This window comes from Acomys russatus, chromosome 3 (genome assembly GCF_903995435.1).
Source record: "Acomys russatus chromosome 3, mAcoRus1.1, whole genome shotgun sequence".
Classification (NCBI taxonomy): Eukaryota; Metazoa; Chordata; class Mammalia; order Rodentia; family Muridae; genus Acomys; species Acomys russatus.
The window spans coordinates 81,751,484-81,769,227 of NC_067139.1; the positions used below are offsets into that span (position 1 = coordinate 81,751,484).

General features: G+C 48.1%; 1 protein-coding gene across 1 annotated transcript in view; it reads left to right on the top strand.

Annotated features, from left to right (window-relative positions):
• The window catches only part of Rpgrip1 (RPGR interacting protein 1), a 47,733-nt gene that overhangs the window by 28,653 nt on the left and 1,336 nt on the right, over positions 1 to 17,744 (top strand). Inside the window, exons 14-22 of the mRNA XM_051143399.1 lie at positions 1 to 183; positions 421 to 572; positions 1,754 to 2,096; positions 4,230 to 4,414; positions 4,636 to 4,836; positions 5,340 to 5,472; positions 9,356 to 9,456; positions 14,282 to 14,474; positions 15,866 to 15,950. The exon at positions 1 to 183 is cut by the window's left edge and continues 264 nt beyond it. Of these exons, the coding sequence (XP_050999356.1) occupies positions 1 to 183; positions 421 to 572; positions 1,754 to 2,096; positions 4,230 to 4,414; positions 4,636 to 4,836; positions 5,340 to 5,472; positions 9,356 to 9,456; positions 14,282 to 14,474; positions 15,866 to 15,950 (1,576 nt within the window). The remainder of the gene's footprint in view (positions 184 to 420; positions 573 to 1,753; positions 2,097 to 4,229; positions 4,415 to 4,635; positions 4,837 to 5,339; positions 5,473 to 9,355; positions 9,457 to 14,281; positions 14,475 to 15,865; positions 15,951 to 17,744) is intronic.

Genomic DNA, 17,744 nt, shown 5'->3' on the forward strand with positions numbered 1-17,744 from the left:
TCACCTCTCAGTATGTAGTGCAGACAGATGCCCTTTTCTTGCACTACCTTCAGGGAACTTCAGTCCGGCTTGATCTCCATCAGGCTGTGGCTAGTGAGCATCAGGTCCTTGCCACTGGATGGATTTCATTTGACAAGGTGCTAGAGACTGTGGCGAGAGTCCATGGCTTGGCCACACTTACTGGTAAGTGCTTTTGGCTTCTTGCGGTTCTTAGGACTAGAAGCTTTGAGTAATGAAGATGTAGCTAAAACCTGGACCTGCTTTTGGTTGTTTTCCCTTCTCATCCTCTGCCTCAGGCTAGCTTCCTGCTTCATCCCTCATGTGCCAGGATCTCGGGTGTTCCACCAGCCAGGCTTCTGTTCTAGTCTTGACTCTTACCACACTCTGTTTTCTATGCCTTCCATGCCTTTTGCTGTTCAGGAGCTGGTGGAGAAGACTTGGGAGCGTTAGAGTACTGGATGAGGCTGTGCTTGCCTCTAAAATCCACCCTCCAGGCATGCAATAAGCGAAAGAAAGCCCAGGCCTACCTGTCAGTCAATGTGCTTGGAGCTGGGAAGGCCCAGAAGGATGAGGTGAGAAAGAGAAGTGCTCATGCATCTCAGAGGGACATCAGCCAGGCAAAAAGGGCCGGCTCTCTTCTCCTCTCCCTATGGGCATCAGCTGAATGTGAAAAGCTGCTATAGCAAAGCCAGTCCAGAGTCTGCTGAGCAGAGTATTCTCTGCTGTGAACTCATCAACCTCTCTTCTCTACTCTCTCTCTCTCCCCCCCTCTCTCCTCTCTCCCCCTTCTTCCTCTCTCCTCTGTCTTCTCTCTCTCCGCTCTCCGCTCTCTCTCCCCCCTCTCTCCTCTCTTCCCTCTCTTCCCCTCTCTCCCCCCTCTCTCTCCTCCTCTCTTCTCCCCCCATCTCTTCTTTCTCTCCCACTTCTCTCTCTCTCCTCCCTCCCCCTCCCTCTCAGTTATAGGCATTGAAATGCAGGTGGCCTGTGGGGCTATGCCTCACACACAGGGGTTGCACAGGTCTGTTGCAATTGCCAACAGAGAAACTCTGACTCAGTTCTAACACCCTGAGCTACCACCCCGCACTTACTAGCCAAGTCCCATTTGTCACCCTGTTTCTACCTGTCTGGCCTGGCCGTCCCCTCCTGCTGCGTTCATTTTCATAGGCTTGGTGAGCTTCCTGTGCCTGCATGTCCAATCACTGAAGTTGGAAATATGGGGGCCGTTAACTTTCAAATGGTCTTTTCACTCTAGCCATAGCCTCATGCTGGGATTCCAACCATTAGAGCTCCCAACACCTCGCAACACTGTCTCACAGGGAGCACCTGCTGAGTTCTTCCCCTTTGGACCACCCTTCCCCTCCTCCAAAGCTCTGCTTCAGATAGTCTCACTGCTATAGTTTGACTGGATTTCTACAAAACAAAATCTAATAATTAAGTTAAATAAATTTAATGCAAATTCATTTTATAGTGTTTGTACATGCCACAGCATGCATACAGAAGTCAGAGGACACGGGCAGGAGTCAGTTCTCCTACTGCGTGGGAAGTGGGATCAGAGCTAGCCCCACTCTCGCTCATTCTCTAGGGTGAGCCTGAGGGTGAGCATCTCGCGCCAGGGGCAGGCAGGCATGGTCCTTAGGCTTCCTCATGACCTGGCAGCGCAGGTTTCTAGGTCACGGCTCTTGGCTCCTATGTGCTCTTCACCTATAGCAACGTCTCAGGCTGCCCTTTATCTTAGTCCAAGATCAACTTCCAGTCCAGATCCGAGACCTGGGCACCTCAGAATGAGCTGCGGATTGAAGTCACCACATGCTGCGGCCTGCGGAGCCGACGGCGGGGAACTCAGCCCAGCCCATACGCCGTGTATCGCTTCTTCTCCTTTCCTGACCACGACACCACCACTGTTCCAGCCAGCAACAGCCCATCCTTTAGAGACCAGGCTCTGTTCCCAGTGCTTGTCTCTTCTGCCCTGGACCAGTATCTGAGGCGGGAAGCCCTGTCTGTATACGTCTTTGACGATGAAGACTCAGAACCTGGTTCCTATCTTGGCCGAGCCCACGTGCCCTTGCTGCCTCTGGCACAAAACAAGTCTATCAAAGGTGGGCATTGCACCTTTCGGCCCAGTGTCATCTCCTTATCCTTCCTCAGCTTGCTTTTGCTTGCTTATTTGCTTGGAACAGTCAATCTTTCATTTAAAAAACCATTATTTTTATTATGTATATGTATGCATGCTGTGAGTCTGTGAGTGAATATGCCACCATATGCATGTGGAGGTCATAAAATAACTTTGCAGAGTCAGTTCTTTCATTCCACCTTTATGTGGGTTCTGGAGATTGAATGCAGGCCCTAGACTTGTGTGGTAAGTGCTGAAGACATGTTGGCCTGGAAAGTGTCTCTTTTTTTCTTTTTCTTTTCTTTCCTTTTTTTTTCCTCCCTTCCCCGAGACAGGGTTTCTCTGTGTAGCTCTTGATGTCCTGGACTCACCTTGTAGATCAGGCTGGCCTGGATCTCATAGTGATCCGCCTGCCTCTGCCTCCCAAGTGCTGGGATTAAAGGCGTGTGCCACCACACTCCAGTGGAAAGCACCCTTTTAAAATCTGAAAGGACTTTGCTCATGTGAAAACATGCTTTAGCTCCTTTCAGTTGTTCAGTCAGGATTTCCCAGGGGTTTCAACCCACAGCCTAGATTCCATCCCTCCATCTCTGAAAACCTTACTTTAGACTTGGACCAGTCATGGTGTTTGTGCCTTTAATCCCAGAACTTGGGAGGCAGAGGACACCCTGTCTACATAGTGTGTTGTAGGCCACCCAGGGCTGTATCATAAGGCCTCAAAAATAAAAACACTAACAAAAACACAAACCTGAACAAAAAAAAAAAAAAAAGCCTCTTCCTGCTTCCCAGTACTCGCCTTTGTTTAGACTGTTGATCTGAGCAAACGTGGCACTCCCTCATAATCTCATTGCTTTCAAAACATCAGAGATGACCATGACAAAGAGATGACGATGAAGGCAGGCTTCAGTGGGCGTTCTGCCTTCCATATCTGCTTCCATATTTGGGGTATACCAAGCAAAGGCTTATCTGGGTTCTGCCTGGAGAGAGAGAGAGGCAGTGATTTCCAGACTTTTATTAGGCAACATAGCCAGGATAGGCAGTGTCAGCCGTAACTAAACTCTAAGTGCCTTTGGAAGTATGTGAGGTCTCTCTCTGGCCAGTATCACAGTCCTTCACAGTTGTTGGTGGGTTTGTTTTTGTTTTTGTCTGTAGCGTTGGCTGTCCTGAACGCTCTTTGTAGACCAGGCTGGCCTCAAACTCACAGTGATCCTTCTGCCTCTGCCTCCCTGGGGCTAGGATTAAATGCATGTGCCAACATGCCCAGCTTGGTTTTTTTTTTGGGGGGGCGGGGTTGTTTTGGTTTTGGTTTTGGTTTTTCAAGACAGGGTTTCTCTGTGTAACGGCCTTTGGCTGTCCTAGACTCACTTTGTAGACCCAGGTTGGCCTCAAACTCACAGAGATTCACCTGTCTCTGCCTCCCTAGTGCTGGGATTAAAGACGTGCACCGACTGACACACCAGGTTAGTTTCACAGTTCCTTAAAAAACAATATTTGACACTTCTGCCTGAGAGGAGAGGCAAGTTCCCCTGTTAGTCAGAACTGTAAGTCAGAAGCCTGCCATTGAGGAAGATGTCACTTTGTTTTATTGGTACCACTTGCATAGCTGGTGGTTTTCTGGGGATGGCGGGAGCATCGTAGGTATTTAGTGACAGTAAAGATGATTTTGTCATGGCTGCCAGCTAGATGACTGATGACCAGTAAGCGGCATTCTTCTCCATGTACCTTTCCCCGCCCTCCCCCCCCCACCAGACAGGGTTTGTCTGTGTAGCCTTGGCTGACCTAGACTCGCTTTGTAGAGCAGGCTGGCCTGGAACTCACAAACGATCCGCCTGCCTCTGCCTCCCAGTGCTGGGATTAAAGGCTTGTGCCACCACGCCCGGCTCTCCATGAACCTTTTAAGCATCTCTTCCTGGACCTGGGAAATGCCTGTCTCCCCCATGATAATCTCACAACGCCGTTGCCTCGCATTAATTTTTGTATGTTATGGATTTTTATGTATGTTAGTAAATTACTAACAAATGCAGTGGGTTTTCACATGGGGAGAAAGGGAAATGATGCTCAAATACTCGGTAGCCTGCCTCGTGAGACCAGGTCTGACCAGGTCCCCTGCGTGTCTCAGGTGATTTTAATCTCATGGACTCGGAAGAGAAGCCCAACGGATCCATCAGCGTGCAACTAGAATGGAAGTCCCAGTACCTGCCCCCAGAGGGCGTCCTGCCACCAGAAGCCGAGGTGGAGGAGACAGAAAGCAAAGAGAGCCCTGAAGCCTCATCTGCAGAAGAACTGGACCTCTTTCTTCCCCAGGTAACTCTCCAGAACTCCCTGGGCAGACAGCCTTTCCACACCCTATGGAGAGGATAGTCTCCCGCGAGGGACATGTGCAACTGCGTGTAATCCAGAACCCCCTGCCCTGAAGGAGCAGAGCCGTGGGCGCTGCTGTGAGAGGGAGCAAACGCCGGGGAGAAGGAAGATGAGAGCTGAGCTGTGGTTGTTTAAGGCTGCCTGTCTCTGGTTCATCTGCGCAGGACCAGTCAGCATCTACGGGGATTCCCACTGAGGCTGTCCAGCATCAAGTGAAGAGATCATCTCCAACAGCAGAAAAGAAGGAAAAAGACCACCAAATTGCAGGCTACTCAAGAAGAAAACACAGCAAAAGAACAGGTGTTCAAGGCAAGAACAGAATGGAATATCTGAGCCGTAACATCTTGAATGAAAACACACAGCAGGTGAGACCCAGGAGAGCCTGGAGAGACCGCTTGCGGCCATCAGAGGAGAGGCAGCCAAGGCAAGGAAGGCATAGAGCCTCCAAGCCGCTTCCACATGCATTTCTTGTTCTCTTTTTTTTTTTTTTTTTTTTTTGCCCGAGACAGGGTTTCTCTGTGTAGCCTTAGCTTTCCAGAACTCACTTTGTAAACCAAGCTGGCCTCGAACTCTCAGTGATCTGATTGCCTCTGCCTCCCGAGTGCTGGGATTACAGGGTGTGCCACCACCACCACCAGGCTGGCCCACATGCATTTCTAAAGCCCCAGATGATTGCCTCTTCTCAGTGTAATTTAACTCAGTGCACATCAATGCTGCACAAACTACAACTGAGGCTGAGAACATTGGTAATACGTATGCTGTGCGTTTCTTTAAAAGGGACTGAGTTTTTAAAGTTCACAACGGCCAGCGTTAGGAAAGCAATGTAAGATGGTACCACCCCCACAGCGTTGTTGTCCTTGCCTTGAAGCAGGTGTGCCACACTGAGTGGAGGTTCTCTGGGTTCCAGATGTCCGAGGATGATGGTTTGAAAGTTCAGGACAAGGAAGAGGAGTCATCCCATTTGGCAGCGAGGCAGGAGGACCTCTCACAGCCTGCAAACGGTACTGCCTAAGATCTAGTCTTTCTGTTTCATCGTTGAATTATTTTCTTTTATAATGTTTATTTTTATGACTTTGAACTATGTGTCAGTGTGCATCTGTGTGTGTGTTTGTGCATGTGTGTGTGTGTGCGTGTGTGCGCGTGCACACACCTGAGGATGTGTGCATGTGTGTGTGGGGGTGTGTGCGCGTGCACACACCTGAGGATGTGTGCATGTGAATCCTGAGTGCAGGTGCCTGTGGTGACCAAAGACATGGAATCCCCTGGAGCTGGAGTTACAGATGGTTGTGAGTACCTGATATAGGTGCTGGGAACTGAACTCAGGTCTTGTAGAAGGAGCATTCTTAACCACTGAGCCACCTCTCTAGCTCCTGAATTATTTTCTAAAGACTTTTTTTTTTAAATATTTTTTTACTTTGTTTTGTTTTGTTTTTTGAGACAGAGTTTCTCTGTGTAGCTCTGACTGTCCTGGAACTCACTCTGTAGACCAGGCTGGCCTGGAACTCAGAAATCTGCCTGCCTCTGCCTCCCAAGTGCTGGGATTAAAGGTGTGCCACCACTGCCTGCCCCCCCCCCTCCCTTTTTGTGTGACCTAAGCAATTTATAGGGGGAAAAAAGGGTTTCTTTGGGTCTTACAGTTGCATTGAGCAAGTCCACACCACTGCAGCAGGGAGCACGGCATCAGGGAGCATGGCGTCAGGCAGGCTTGGTGCTTGAAAAGCAGCTGAGAGCTCATATTTTGAGACATAACCATGAGGTGGAAAGCTATCCTGGGAACAGCCTGACTTTTGAAATCTCAAAGTTGTCCCCAGTGGCACACATCTTCCAACAAGAGCACACCTCCTAATCCTTCCCAAACAGTTTTGCCAACTGGGGCAACTGTGTGAGCCCATAGGCGCCATTCCTGTTCAAACCACTGCACAGTGATAACCCACTAGTGAAACATTAGTGCTCCTACTTTTTTCTTATGTTATAAGAAAAATGAGAATTAGGTCAACAAAGGCGTGAATTCTCAACGTCACCTTTCCGTATGCTTACAGATAGCTAGCACGCAGGCGCAGCTTCCTGTCTTCATAATATGTTAACTTTCCTTTGAGCTTTTAATGTTTACAAAGAAATAGGAGGGCCAGGCGTGGTGGGGCACGCCTTTAATCCTAGAACTCAGGAGGCAGAGGCAGGCGCCAGCCTGGTCTACAAAATGAGTCCAGGACAGCCAGAGTTACACAAAGAAACCCTGTCTCGGAAAACAAACAGACACAACAACAAAAACCCCCAAGAAGTAGGAGGGGTATTATCAGTTTATGTGTGAAGTCAAGATTTTTTTTTTTTTTTTTTAAACACAGAGCAAGGCTGGGCTGGGGAGGTGGCTCATAGTTAAACATAGAGCAAGGCTGGGCTGGGGAGGTGGCTCATAGTTAAAAGCTATTCATCCATAGGATGCCGGTTTGATTCTCATCACCCACATGGTGGCTCACAACCATCTGGAACTTCAGTTTCAGAAAATAACTACACTCTTTTCTGGCCTCTGAGGACACCAGACATGTATACATATACATATATGCAGACATATATACAGGCATACATCCACATGCATTAAATAATATTTTATTAGTTGTATTTCATGTATGCAAATGTTGTTTTTTTTTCTAACCAGTGAAACCAGGGGAGTAAAAGAAGTAAAAAATTACACACGTTTGGAAAGCAAGTTGTCCTATTTTTTTTTTTCTTTTGTTTTTTGAGATAGGGTTTCTCTGCGTAGCCTTGGCTGTCCTTGAACTCACTCTGCAGACCAAGCTGGCCTCTAATTCAAAAAGATCCACTTGCCTTTGCCTCACGAGGGCTGGGATTGAAGGCTTAAAGGACTGTGCTATGACAGACAGGCCAAGTAGTCCTATCTTTATTTCAGTTGAAAAAAAAAAAATCATGTTTTACCAGGCTATGGTGGCACAAACCTTTAATCCCCAGCACTTGGGAGGCAGAGGCAGGTGGATCCCTGTGAGTTTGAGGCTAGTCTGGCAATAGAGTGAGTTCCAGGATAGCCAAGACTATAAAGAGATACTTTGTTTCAAAAAAAAAAAAAATAAATAAATACTTTTTTAAAAGAAGAAAAAAAAATCATGTTTTGAAGAAAAGGGGGTAGTTGGAGAGCTAGCTCAGCATAAGAGTGACTCACCATGATCAACCCTGTTTACACACATGAGCAATGAAGTTTCCAAAGATCAAATCCCGAAGACATGTCCTCTCTCAGCATCATAAGGAGGAATAAAACACTTAGGGGTAAATTTGACAAAAGAAATCTAAGACCTAGACAGAGAAAACTACAGAGATTCTCAGGAAGGCAATCAAGATGACTTGGTAGGTAAAATCGCCTGCCCAGTAACCTGAGGGACTGCTTTTGCCTGGTACAGTGCCTCGCCTCTACAGTCTGAGCATGCCCTAGGGGAGGCAAGGACGGAACAATCAGTTGGAGGTTCTTGTATGAGACCCTGCCTCCAAACCAAGCTGGAAGTAGAGAGCCAACTCCCAATACACAAATGCATCTTGTAAAAAGAAGTTATCAGGGGCCAGGCAGAGTGATGCACACCTTTAATCCCAGTACCCAGGAGGCAGGCAGAGGCAGATAGCTGAATTCGAGGCTAGCCTGGGCTACAGAGGGAGTTCCCGGATAGCCTGGCTACACAGAGAAACCCTGTCTCAAAAAATAAAAAAAGTTATTGGGGTGGGTTCCCCAGCTCAGGGAACGGTGCCATCCACACCTAGGTTCTTCCCAAGGCTGCACTTGATGTCACACAGCTTTAATGCCTGCACTCAGGAGGCCAAGGCCAGTGGAGTTCTGTGAGTTCTAGTCCAGCCTGGTCTGCATGATGAGTTCCAGGCCAACCATGGTTAAATAGTGAGATCTTGTCTCAGACACCGAAACTTAAACACGAGGGTGGGAGAGGGCTCTCTACATCAACTAAGGTGAGACCACGGATGTCCATCTCTCAAGTGATCCAAGACTCTTGTCAGTGAACGTATGCATGGACCACCACACACACATTTTTAAAAGAGAGGGCCCCATGTAGCCCACGCTGGCCTTGACCTTACTGTGTAGCGAGGGCCACGCTGAGCTCCTGATTTTCCTGCCTCCACCTCCCGAAGGCTGGGATTACAGTCATGCACCACCTTGGCTGTGTCTCTACTAGATTGTTAGTTGAAGTCACAGAGATCTACGCCAGCAGAGGGACGTGTACACTCCACCACTCCATCAGAAGGGCATGGTGGTCACATCATCAGAGGAGCCCAGGATGGGAAGAGCGTTTGAAGATGTCTTGGGGATGCGGCCACCACACTCTGTTGCATTGCTTGGTTTTCCTCAGTGAGGCTGTCTTCTTTGAGTCCTACAGAAATGAACCTGCCTGCCTCCTTTCATTTTTATATAAAATTTTACTTTTTAACATTTTACTTTGTGTGTGCATGTTTAGTCTGTGTGTATGTCTGTGTACCACATGACACCAGGCACCCACAAAAATCAGAAGAGGGTGTTATTTTCCCCCTAGGATTAGAGTTACTGGTTAGGTTCCCCCTAGAATTAGAATGAGAGCTGCCCTACCAGTGCCAGGAACTGAACTCAGGTCCTCTGGAAGAGGAGCCAGTGTTCTTGACTGAGCCATCCCTCCAGCCCATACTTTTTTTTCCTTCCTTTTCTCTCTCCCCCTTCCCTCTCCCCCCTCCTGAAATCTAGCCTGTGATGACAGACTTTTGGAATACGTGAGTCTTTGAAACATAGATTAGATTCTGAAGTAGAAGTGACCGGACAGTAGAGCTGCTGTGGGCACTGGCTCTCTGTGTGGCGTGGAGGGGGTGCTGTGACAGCGTTCTGTATTTCAGGCTCCCCATTAGCAGATCAAGAATCCTGTGAACAACCTTCTGAAGTCAGCGAAGCACAAACGACTGACAGTGACGACGTCATAGTGACACCCCAATCTCAGACGTGCCCTAAAGCAGTGAGTACCTAACGTGGCCGTCACCTGTTACAGAAGGGTTACTGGCACTGAGTGCCCAGTGGCTACACGTGTGAAATCCAAATCCCGGATGAGGCCTGTTGAGAAATGCAAGTTAGGTGAAAAGTGCATCTGTGTCAACGGAAGTCTGTTGCTACAGCGATGAAGGGGCCTCCTTAGTTGGGTGTAAATGACAGCTGAGTTCACCACTGCTCTCTTCTATCTGGATCTCTGGCCGCTCATGTCCTCCACTGTGGACTTGGTCATAGCCAGCTCAGCTGAGCAGACTTACCGTGGGGAGATGGGGACTGTAAGAAGGGAGGGGACTCTTTGTGGGAGGGCTCTGAGAAATGTTTTTGTTCTGCCGGTTTTTAACTCTTCTTCTTTTTCTTCCTTCTTTTTTTTCCCCATTTTGTTTTTGTTTTTTTCTAGACAGGGTTTCTCTGTGTAGCCTTGGTTGTCCTGGACTCACTTTGTAGACCAGGCTGGCCTTGAACTCACAGAGATCTGCCTGCCTCTGCCTCCTGAGTGCTGGGATGACAGGGATGCGCTACCCCCACCCTCCTGGCCTTTCTTTTTAAAGACAGGTTCTCTGTGGTGGTTTGAATAAGAATGACCTCCACTGGCTCATATGCTGAATTCGTAGTCACCAGGGAGCTTTCCTACTTGAAAGGATTACAAGGATTTGGGAGGTGTGACCTTGTTGAAGGAAGTGTGTCACTGGGGGTAGACTTTGAGGTTTCAAAGCCCATGCCAGACCCCAGTCTCCTCTCTCCTCTCCTCCTCTCCCTCCTCCCTCCTCCTCTCCTCTTCTCCTCTCTCTCTCCTCTCTCCCTCCACTCTCTCTCCATCCTCTCCTCTCTCTCCTCATCCTCTCTCGTCCTCTCCTCCTTCTCTCTCTCCTCTGCTTGTGGATCAGCAGTTAAGTCTCTAGCACCACACCTGCCTGCTGCCAAGCTCTGGCTTGCTGATAATAGACTAGGCCTCTGAACCGTAAGCCAGCCTCCAGTTAAATTAAATGCTTTCTCTTATAAGAGTTGCCTTGGTGGTGGCGTCTCTTCATAGCAGTGGAACAGTGACCAACTAAGACAGTCTCACCATGTAGCTCAGGCTGGCCTAGGAACTCACAGAGGCCCTTCTGCCTCTCCCCGCTGAGTGCTGGCATTTGACATGTGTGCTACAATGCCTGGCCTGCCTTCCTTCCCCTTAGCGGATACTCAGCACTCAGTTAGAGAAATACATGACCTTTAATGCAGGCACAGTTGTCCCAGCCGATGTAGACTGAGTTTCTGTGCTGTGTGCTAAGTGCTGGATGTTCATCACAGCACATGGATCCTTGCAGGTGCTCATGCTTGCACAAGTGATTACAGAATGCTCATCCTAGTGATGGGCTCTGGGCATGTAGAATGAGTCCTAAGTCAGGGCTTGGTCTCTTTCCTTGTTTTTACTTTGCTCAAGACAGGAGCCTTATACTGAAGCCTGGGCTTGCTTCAAACTAGTGGCAGTCCTGCCTAAGCCTCCTGGGTTCTGGGACTACAACAGGCACGCACTTTGTTGGGTCCCTGTATTAGTTAAGTCTTGCCAACCTTACACACGGTAGAGTCTCCTCAACCGAATCATTTCCTCCATCTGACTGGCCTGTGGGCATGTCTGTCTGTGGGTCATTTTCTTCATCTTCCTCCCTGAATTTAGGGTTGGTCAGTTTGAACAAAGATGGGGAGGCTAATAGGTCTATGATTTTGAGCTAAGCACGTCCTGATCCAGTCTTGAACTTACCTTCTGTTCTATCAGCAGAGCGGTCCTATTGGTGGGAGAAAAGGCCACCAGGCCTTTATTTAAGCTGGTAGTCTTTTTTTTTTTTTTTTTAAAGATAGGAGCATTTAATGGGGGCTTGCTGACAGTTTCTGAAGGTTGGTCCATGAGCATTAAGGTGGGGAACACGGCAGCAGGCTGGCAGGCATGGCACTCGAGAAGTAGCTGAGAGCTCACACCTGATCCACAAGTTGCAGACAGAAGAAGGAGAACAAGACTGGGGCTGGCTTAGGCTGCTGAAACCTCCAAGGCCACCTCCAGTGACACACCTCATTCAGTAGGGACATATTTCCTAAACACTCCCAAACTGGGGCCCAAGCATTCAAAATGCAAGAGCTTTTGGAGGCCCCCATGGGTGTGTAGCCATACCATAATGCAAGCACGCATTTAGTACAGCTTCAAAAGTCCCCATATTGTAGCGTGGCTAAACAGTGCCTCAAAGTCCAAGGTCTCTTAGGAGACCCAAGGTAGTTCCTAACTATGGCCCCCTGTAGAAGTAAAAAGGCAAATTATATACTTCTAGCAGACAGTGGCACAGGATACACATTACTTTCACAAAAGCAAGGGAAGGAGGCACAGTAAGGGAATACTGGACCGCAGCAAGACAGAAACCTAGCAGGGCGCACTACAAATTCTGATATTTCTATGACCGATGTCAAAGGGCTTATGAGATGGCTCTTTTCTCCAACTCTCGCCAGTTTTGTTTTGTTCTTTCTTCCTTTCTTTTCCTTTTTCTTTTTTTTCAAGACAGGGTTTTCCGCAGCCGGGTGTGGTGGCGCACGCCTTTAATCCCAGCACTCGGGAGGCAGAGGCAGGCAGATCGCTGTGAGTTCGAGGCCAGCCTGGTCTACAAAGCGAGTCCATGATGGCCAAGGCTACACAGAGAAACCCTGTCTCGAAAAACCAAAAAAAAAAAAAAGACAGGGTTTTCCTGTGTGTTCCTGGCTGTCCTGGACTCACTCTGTAGACCAGGCTGGCCTTGAACTCACAGAGATGCACCTGCCTCTGCCTCCTGAGTGCTGGGATCACAAGTGTGCACCACAGGGCCAGCTCTCTCCAGTTTTGTTGATGGAAGCACGTTTCTTTCTCTTGGGCTGGCTTCACACCTCTTTGGCAGCTCTTCCTGGCTCCAGATTTCCATGGCTCTGGCATCTTGAGGTCTGCAGGAGAGTCCAGGTTTCATCTTGACGGATTCACACTATAGCTTCTCTGGGCCTCGATGCAGAGACTCCCCTGACACGTGCCTGACCTCAGCAGCCTTTCTTAGCCACAGTGGAAGATTCCGTACCCCTTTTCCATATCCTTCTCCACTCAGAATCCAGAACCACATGGCTGAAGCTGCCAAGTTCTGTTGCCTGGCTGCTAGGTCAGCAGGGTGAGAAAGAAGCTACAAGTTTGCCTTCTTTGAAATTTGGCATCTTCAGTACCTCGCTGTGGCTCCTCTCCTTATCTGTTAGCTATTAGGGATCTAACTCCTAGGCCTTCAGCACATTTCTTTTTTTTTTTTTTTTTAGCACATTTTTTTTTCTTTTGTTTTTTCCTCTTTTTTTTGTTTTTTGAGACAGGGTTTTTCTCTGTGTAGCCTTACCTATCCTGGACTCACTTTGTAGACCAGGCTGGCTTCGAACTCACAGTGATCTGCTTGCCTCTGCCTCCTGAGTACTGGGATTAAAGGCATGCGAGGCTATAGAAAACAGGCAGTAGACATTCTGAGAGAGAGAAATGAAGGCTGGAGGTTTTGTTTTTTGTTTTTTTCCAGACAAGGTTTCTCTGTGTAGCCTTGGTTGTTCTGGACTCACTTTGTAGACCAGGCTGGCTTCGAACTTACTGAGATCTGCCTGCCTCCTGAGTGCTGGGATTAAAGGCATGCGCCACCACTGCCTGATATGAGATTGGCTAGTTTAAAAAGGATCAGAGCAAAGGAAACAAAGGTGGAGGTTTGGGGACAGATGGTGGCGGGGTGTGTTAGACACTGAAGTTATGATGCAGCAGGAGCCTATGTAAGCAAGCTGTACCAGGTGGGGATAGTAAAACAAGTACACAGGGCTGGAGAGGTGACTCAGCAGCAGCCCTGGGTGCTCCCGAGAAGGATCTGAGTTCAGTTCCCAGTACCCACATGGCGGCTCACAAGCAGCAGTGACTTTAGTTCTAGGGGATCTGATGCCATCTTCTGGCTTCTCTGGGTACTGCGTGCAGGTGTACACACACCCGTGCACAGGCACAGGCACAGGCACAGGCACAGGCACAGGCACAGGCACAGGCACACGCACGCACGCACACATCCCTTTGGGGAAATAGTGTGGAGCACCAGCTGAACCCATAGTGGCGCTGTAAGAACAAACAGCTTTGCACCACCCGCATGCCTGGTGCCATTGGAGGCCTGAAGTTCGAGCCAGGTCCCCTGGAACTGAAGTTACAGACCGCTATGAGCCACCATGTGGGGGCTGGGCATCGAAACTGGGTCCTCTGGAAGAGCAACCAATGCTCTTGACCTCAGAGCTCTCTCGCCACTCCTCTAATCTATCTTGTCTTATTCTTTCATTTTGAAAACCAAAACAAAACCCAAAAGAAGTCAATGGTTTTCTTGTGTGGGTTATTTCGAAGAAAACTGCAAGGAAGTGGTTTTGAAGAAGCAGCGCAGTTGCACACCGTTAATACCAGCACTCAGGAGGCAGAGGCAGGTTTGGGGTCAGCCTGGTCTCCAGAGCAAGTTCTAGGTTACTACATAACACAAGCTAGTGTTAAACTCAGGGTTTTCCTGCCTCAGCTTCCCCAGTGAGGCACCACTCCCAGCTCCTTCCTTCTTTGTGGGGCTAGCTGGGGAAGGCTGAGCTGGACTAGTGACTCAGTAGGAAACAGACCTTACAGATCTCGCAGTGCCTCTGTGGCTGTCGGGACCCGGTTTGCCTGCGGCTGGTCAGTAAATGATTTGCCAGTGTGGCACAATGAGTTTTTAGGGTACCATGCTAACGCTGCACCCCCATTAGCCTCCAGGAAACGATTATTTCCATTTCAGGATTCAGAGAAGATGTGTATTGAAATCATCTCCTTGGCCTTCTGCCCTGAGGCTGAAGTCATGTCGGATCAGAGTATCCAGCAGGTCTACGTGGAGTACAAATTCTTTGATCTGCCTCTGTCAGAGACAGAGACCCCAATGTCCCTGAGGAAACCCAGGGCAGGCGAGGAAATCCACTTCCACTTTTGCAAGGGTGAGCGCTCCTGCATGGTGACTGGGCAGAGGGGGCAAGCGGACACTGAATTTGGATCAAATCTACTCTGGGTTTCTGATGGGAGTGAAGCCAACCATCTCCTCTAGTTATTATATGTCCCCATGAAGTACATGCACATGGTGTAAAAATGTCAAGCAATCCTAAAAAACAGATTGTAATTAAGCAGTCATGTGTTCTAATCTCTTTACAAATCACTCTGTCCCTACGCCATGATTAAACTCTTTGTAAAAGCTTTTTAACTTTTCAGCTATTTTACAAATTTAGTCATATATCTAAATAATGTTTCCATTGTAATTCTGTGATTTACTCATTGTAGATATTCCTATCTTGGATAATTTTTTTTTTTTTTTTGAGATAGGGTTTCTCAGTGTAGTTCTGGCTGTCCTAGAACTCAGTCTGTAGACCAGGCAGGCCTTGACCTCACAAAGAACCACCTACCTGCCTCTGCCTCCGGAGTGCTGGGATCAAAGGCGTGTGCCACCACTGTTTGGCTGCGTAGATAACTTTAGTTATTTTCTTTTAAGAATTTCAGATTTATGGGGGCTGGAGAGATGGCTCAGAGGTTAAGAACACTGTCTGGTCTTCCAAAGGTCCCGAGTTCAATTCCGAGTAACCACATGGTGCCTCACAACCATCTATAATGAGTTCTAGATTTCTCTTCTGGTGTGCAGGCACATATGCAGGCAAAATGCTGTACAAATAAATCTTGAAAAAAAAAGTTTTAGATTTATTTTTATTTCACACGTATGGGTATTTTTCTATAAGCCATGTGTGTACACCATCACACAACACACAGGCAGTGCCTGCTGAGGCCAGAGGGGTTGGATCTTCTTGGAAATACAGAGGGAACTTCTAGAAAAGCAGCCACTGCTCTTAGCCTCTAAGCCATCTCTACAGCTTCAGTTTTAGCCATTCTTTCTTTTTTTGAGACAGGCTCTTACTATGTAGCCCTGACTGTTCTGGAACTCACAATGTAGAGCAGGCTAGCCTTGAACTCAGATATCTGCTTGGCTTTGCCTCACTATTGCTGGGATTAAAGGCTTGCACCATAACCAGCTCAATTTTAGCTGTTTTCAACGAAACCTTATGAACAGGGAGCCAGCCTGTAGGGCCAGCTTTGCCGCTGTCTACCTGGTGTTGGATGTTATCAGTCATGAGAGCCCTGTATACAAATAGCAACAGTAGCTTTTTCTCTGTTATCTTGGCGGTCCAGGACTCGCTTTGTAGACCAGCCTAGCCTCAGACTCACAGTGATCCACCTGCCTCTGCCTCCCGAGCGCTGGGATTGAACCTCTTGGCACTAGGCATACATTATACCACCGAGCCACAGCCTTACCTGTCTCCTGTGCTTTCCTTCCACCTTCCTGCAGTGATAGACCTGGACCCAGTGAGCCAACACCGCCGAAGGCAGTTTTTGTTTGCCATGCTGCATGCTCAAGACCCTGATGTGGGACGGTAAGTCTCTACTTCTCAAACTGACAGTGCAGATATTCAGATGGGACTTAGAAAGTTTGAGTTTAGCAGTGTGCTCACTCTAATATTTTAATACCTACACTTTCCGCTGGATCTCCTGTCTACTTGATTCATGTGTCTGACTGCCTAACCAGTTACTTTAAGCTTAGTTCATGCTTCACCTGGTCAGGGATCGATGTGTGGACGACAACAATGACTCAAATCCTAACAGTTGTCTTACATGGGGCAGATAGAACGTTTAGACATTCTAAGGTTACTTAGCTAATTTCTCACATATATAGAAGTATTGCAGGCATATCAATGCCATTGTAATATCAATCTTACACTTGTATTAAACAAATGCTTTAAAAATCTTATGTGTGGGCCTGGAGAACTGGTTGTCTTTCCAGAGGGCCCTGGTTTGATTTACAACACTTACACAGCAGCTCAAAACCATAACCCCAGTTCCAGGGGATCCAACATCCTCTTCCAGCCTCTGCAGGCAAACAGGCATGCATCTGGTATGCAGTAAAACACACAATTTTATACACCTTTTACTTATGTGTATGGGTGTTTGCTTTGCCTGCATATATGGTTTTCTATTTTTCGTCCCCTCTGGCTTTTTTTGTTTTGTTGTTTTTTTTTCCTAAGACAGGGTTTCTCTGGGTAGCCTTGGCTGTCCTCGAACTCAGAGTGATCCACAAGCCTCTGCCTCCCGAGTGCTGGGATTAAAGGCGTGCGCCACCACACCCAGCATCCCCCTCTGGCTTTTAAAACACCTTGCTTTCCTTTATTCTCTAGCAGAGGCAGTCCTCTTCTAAGTCATGTTAGACTTTCATGACTGTGGTACAGTAGACAGCAACTTGTCAGAGCTTGTTTTGAATCCTAACCCCCACTTCACACTTGTGGTTTCTTCAGTTGCTTGAATGCTCTTGTAAGAGGGACACAGATTACCAGCACCACTTGATCTGGTCTCTAGCCCATAATGCCAGTAGCCTGGCTTTCTGTAGACTTGGGAACCGAGTACACTCCCTTTCTCACAGTGAGTGTTGCTCTGCCCTTTCAGTGGAGCCCTGGAGCTGAGTCTTCAGTCCTGTTCCTGCTGTCTCATTACAATTAGCAGCATTTGGCTTTCAAAGAGTAATGTAGGAGCTAAGGAGAGGGGGCACATACCTGCAATCGTAGTGCTGGGGAGGTGGAGGCAGGCCTGCCTCAGCTAGCTATGTAGTGAGCTGCAGGTCAGCGTGGGCTTGGGAGGTGGAGGCAGGCCTGCCTCAGCTGACTATGTAGTGAGCTGTAGGTCAGCGTGGGCTTGGGAGGTGGAGGCAGGCCTGCCTCAGCTAGCTATGTAGTGAGCTGCAGGTCAGCGTGGGCTACATGAGATGCTCAAAAAGGGCGAGAGAGACTAATAGTTAAAAGTGCTTGCTTCCCGGGCTGGAGAGATGGCTCTGCGCTTCCAGAGGTCCTGAGTTCAATTCCTGGCAACTACAAGGTGGCTCACAACCATCTATACTGGGATCTGATGCCCTCTTCTGGTGGACAGGTGTACACACAGGTAGAGCACCCCCATACAAAATAAATATATCTAAAAAAAAAAAAAAAAAAAGGTGCTTGCTTCCAAGTCCCATAACTTGAATTCAACCCCCTGGACTGAAGTAGAGAACCAACTCCCAAAAATTGTTCTATGACCTCTGTGGGTGCTAGCCCTTCCCAAAACTGACTGCTGACGTTTAGCACTTATTGCCTTAGAGATGCAGATTCAGGGAAAACACTATTTATGGTTACTTTTTCAAAAGA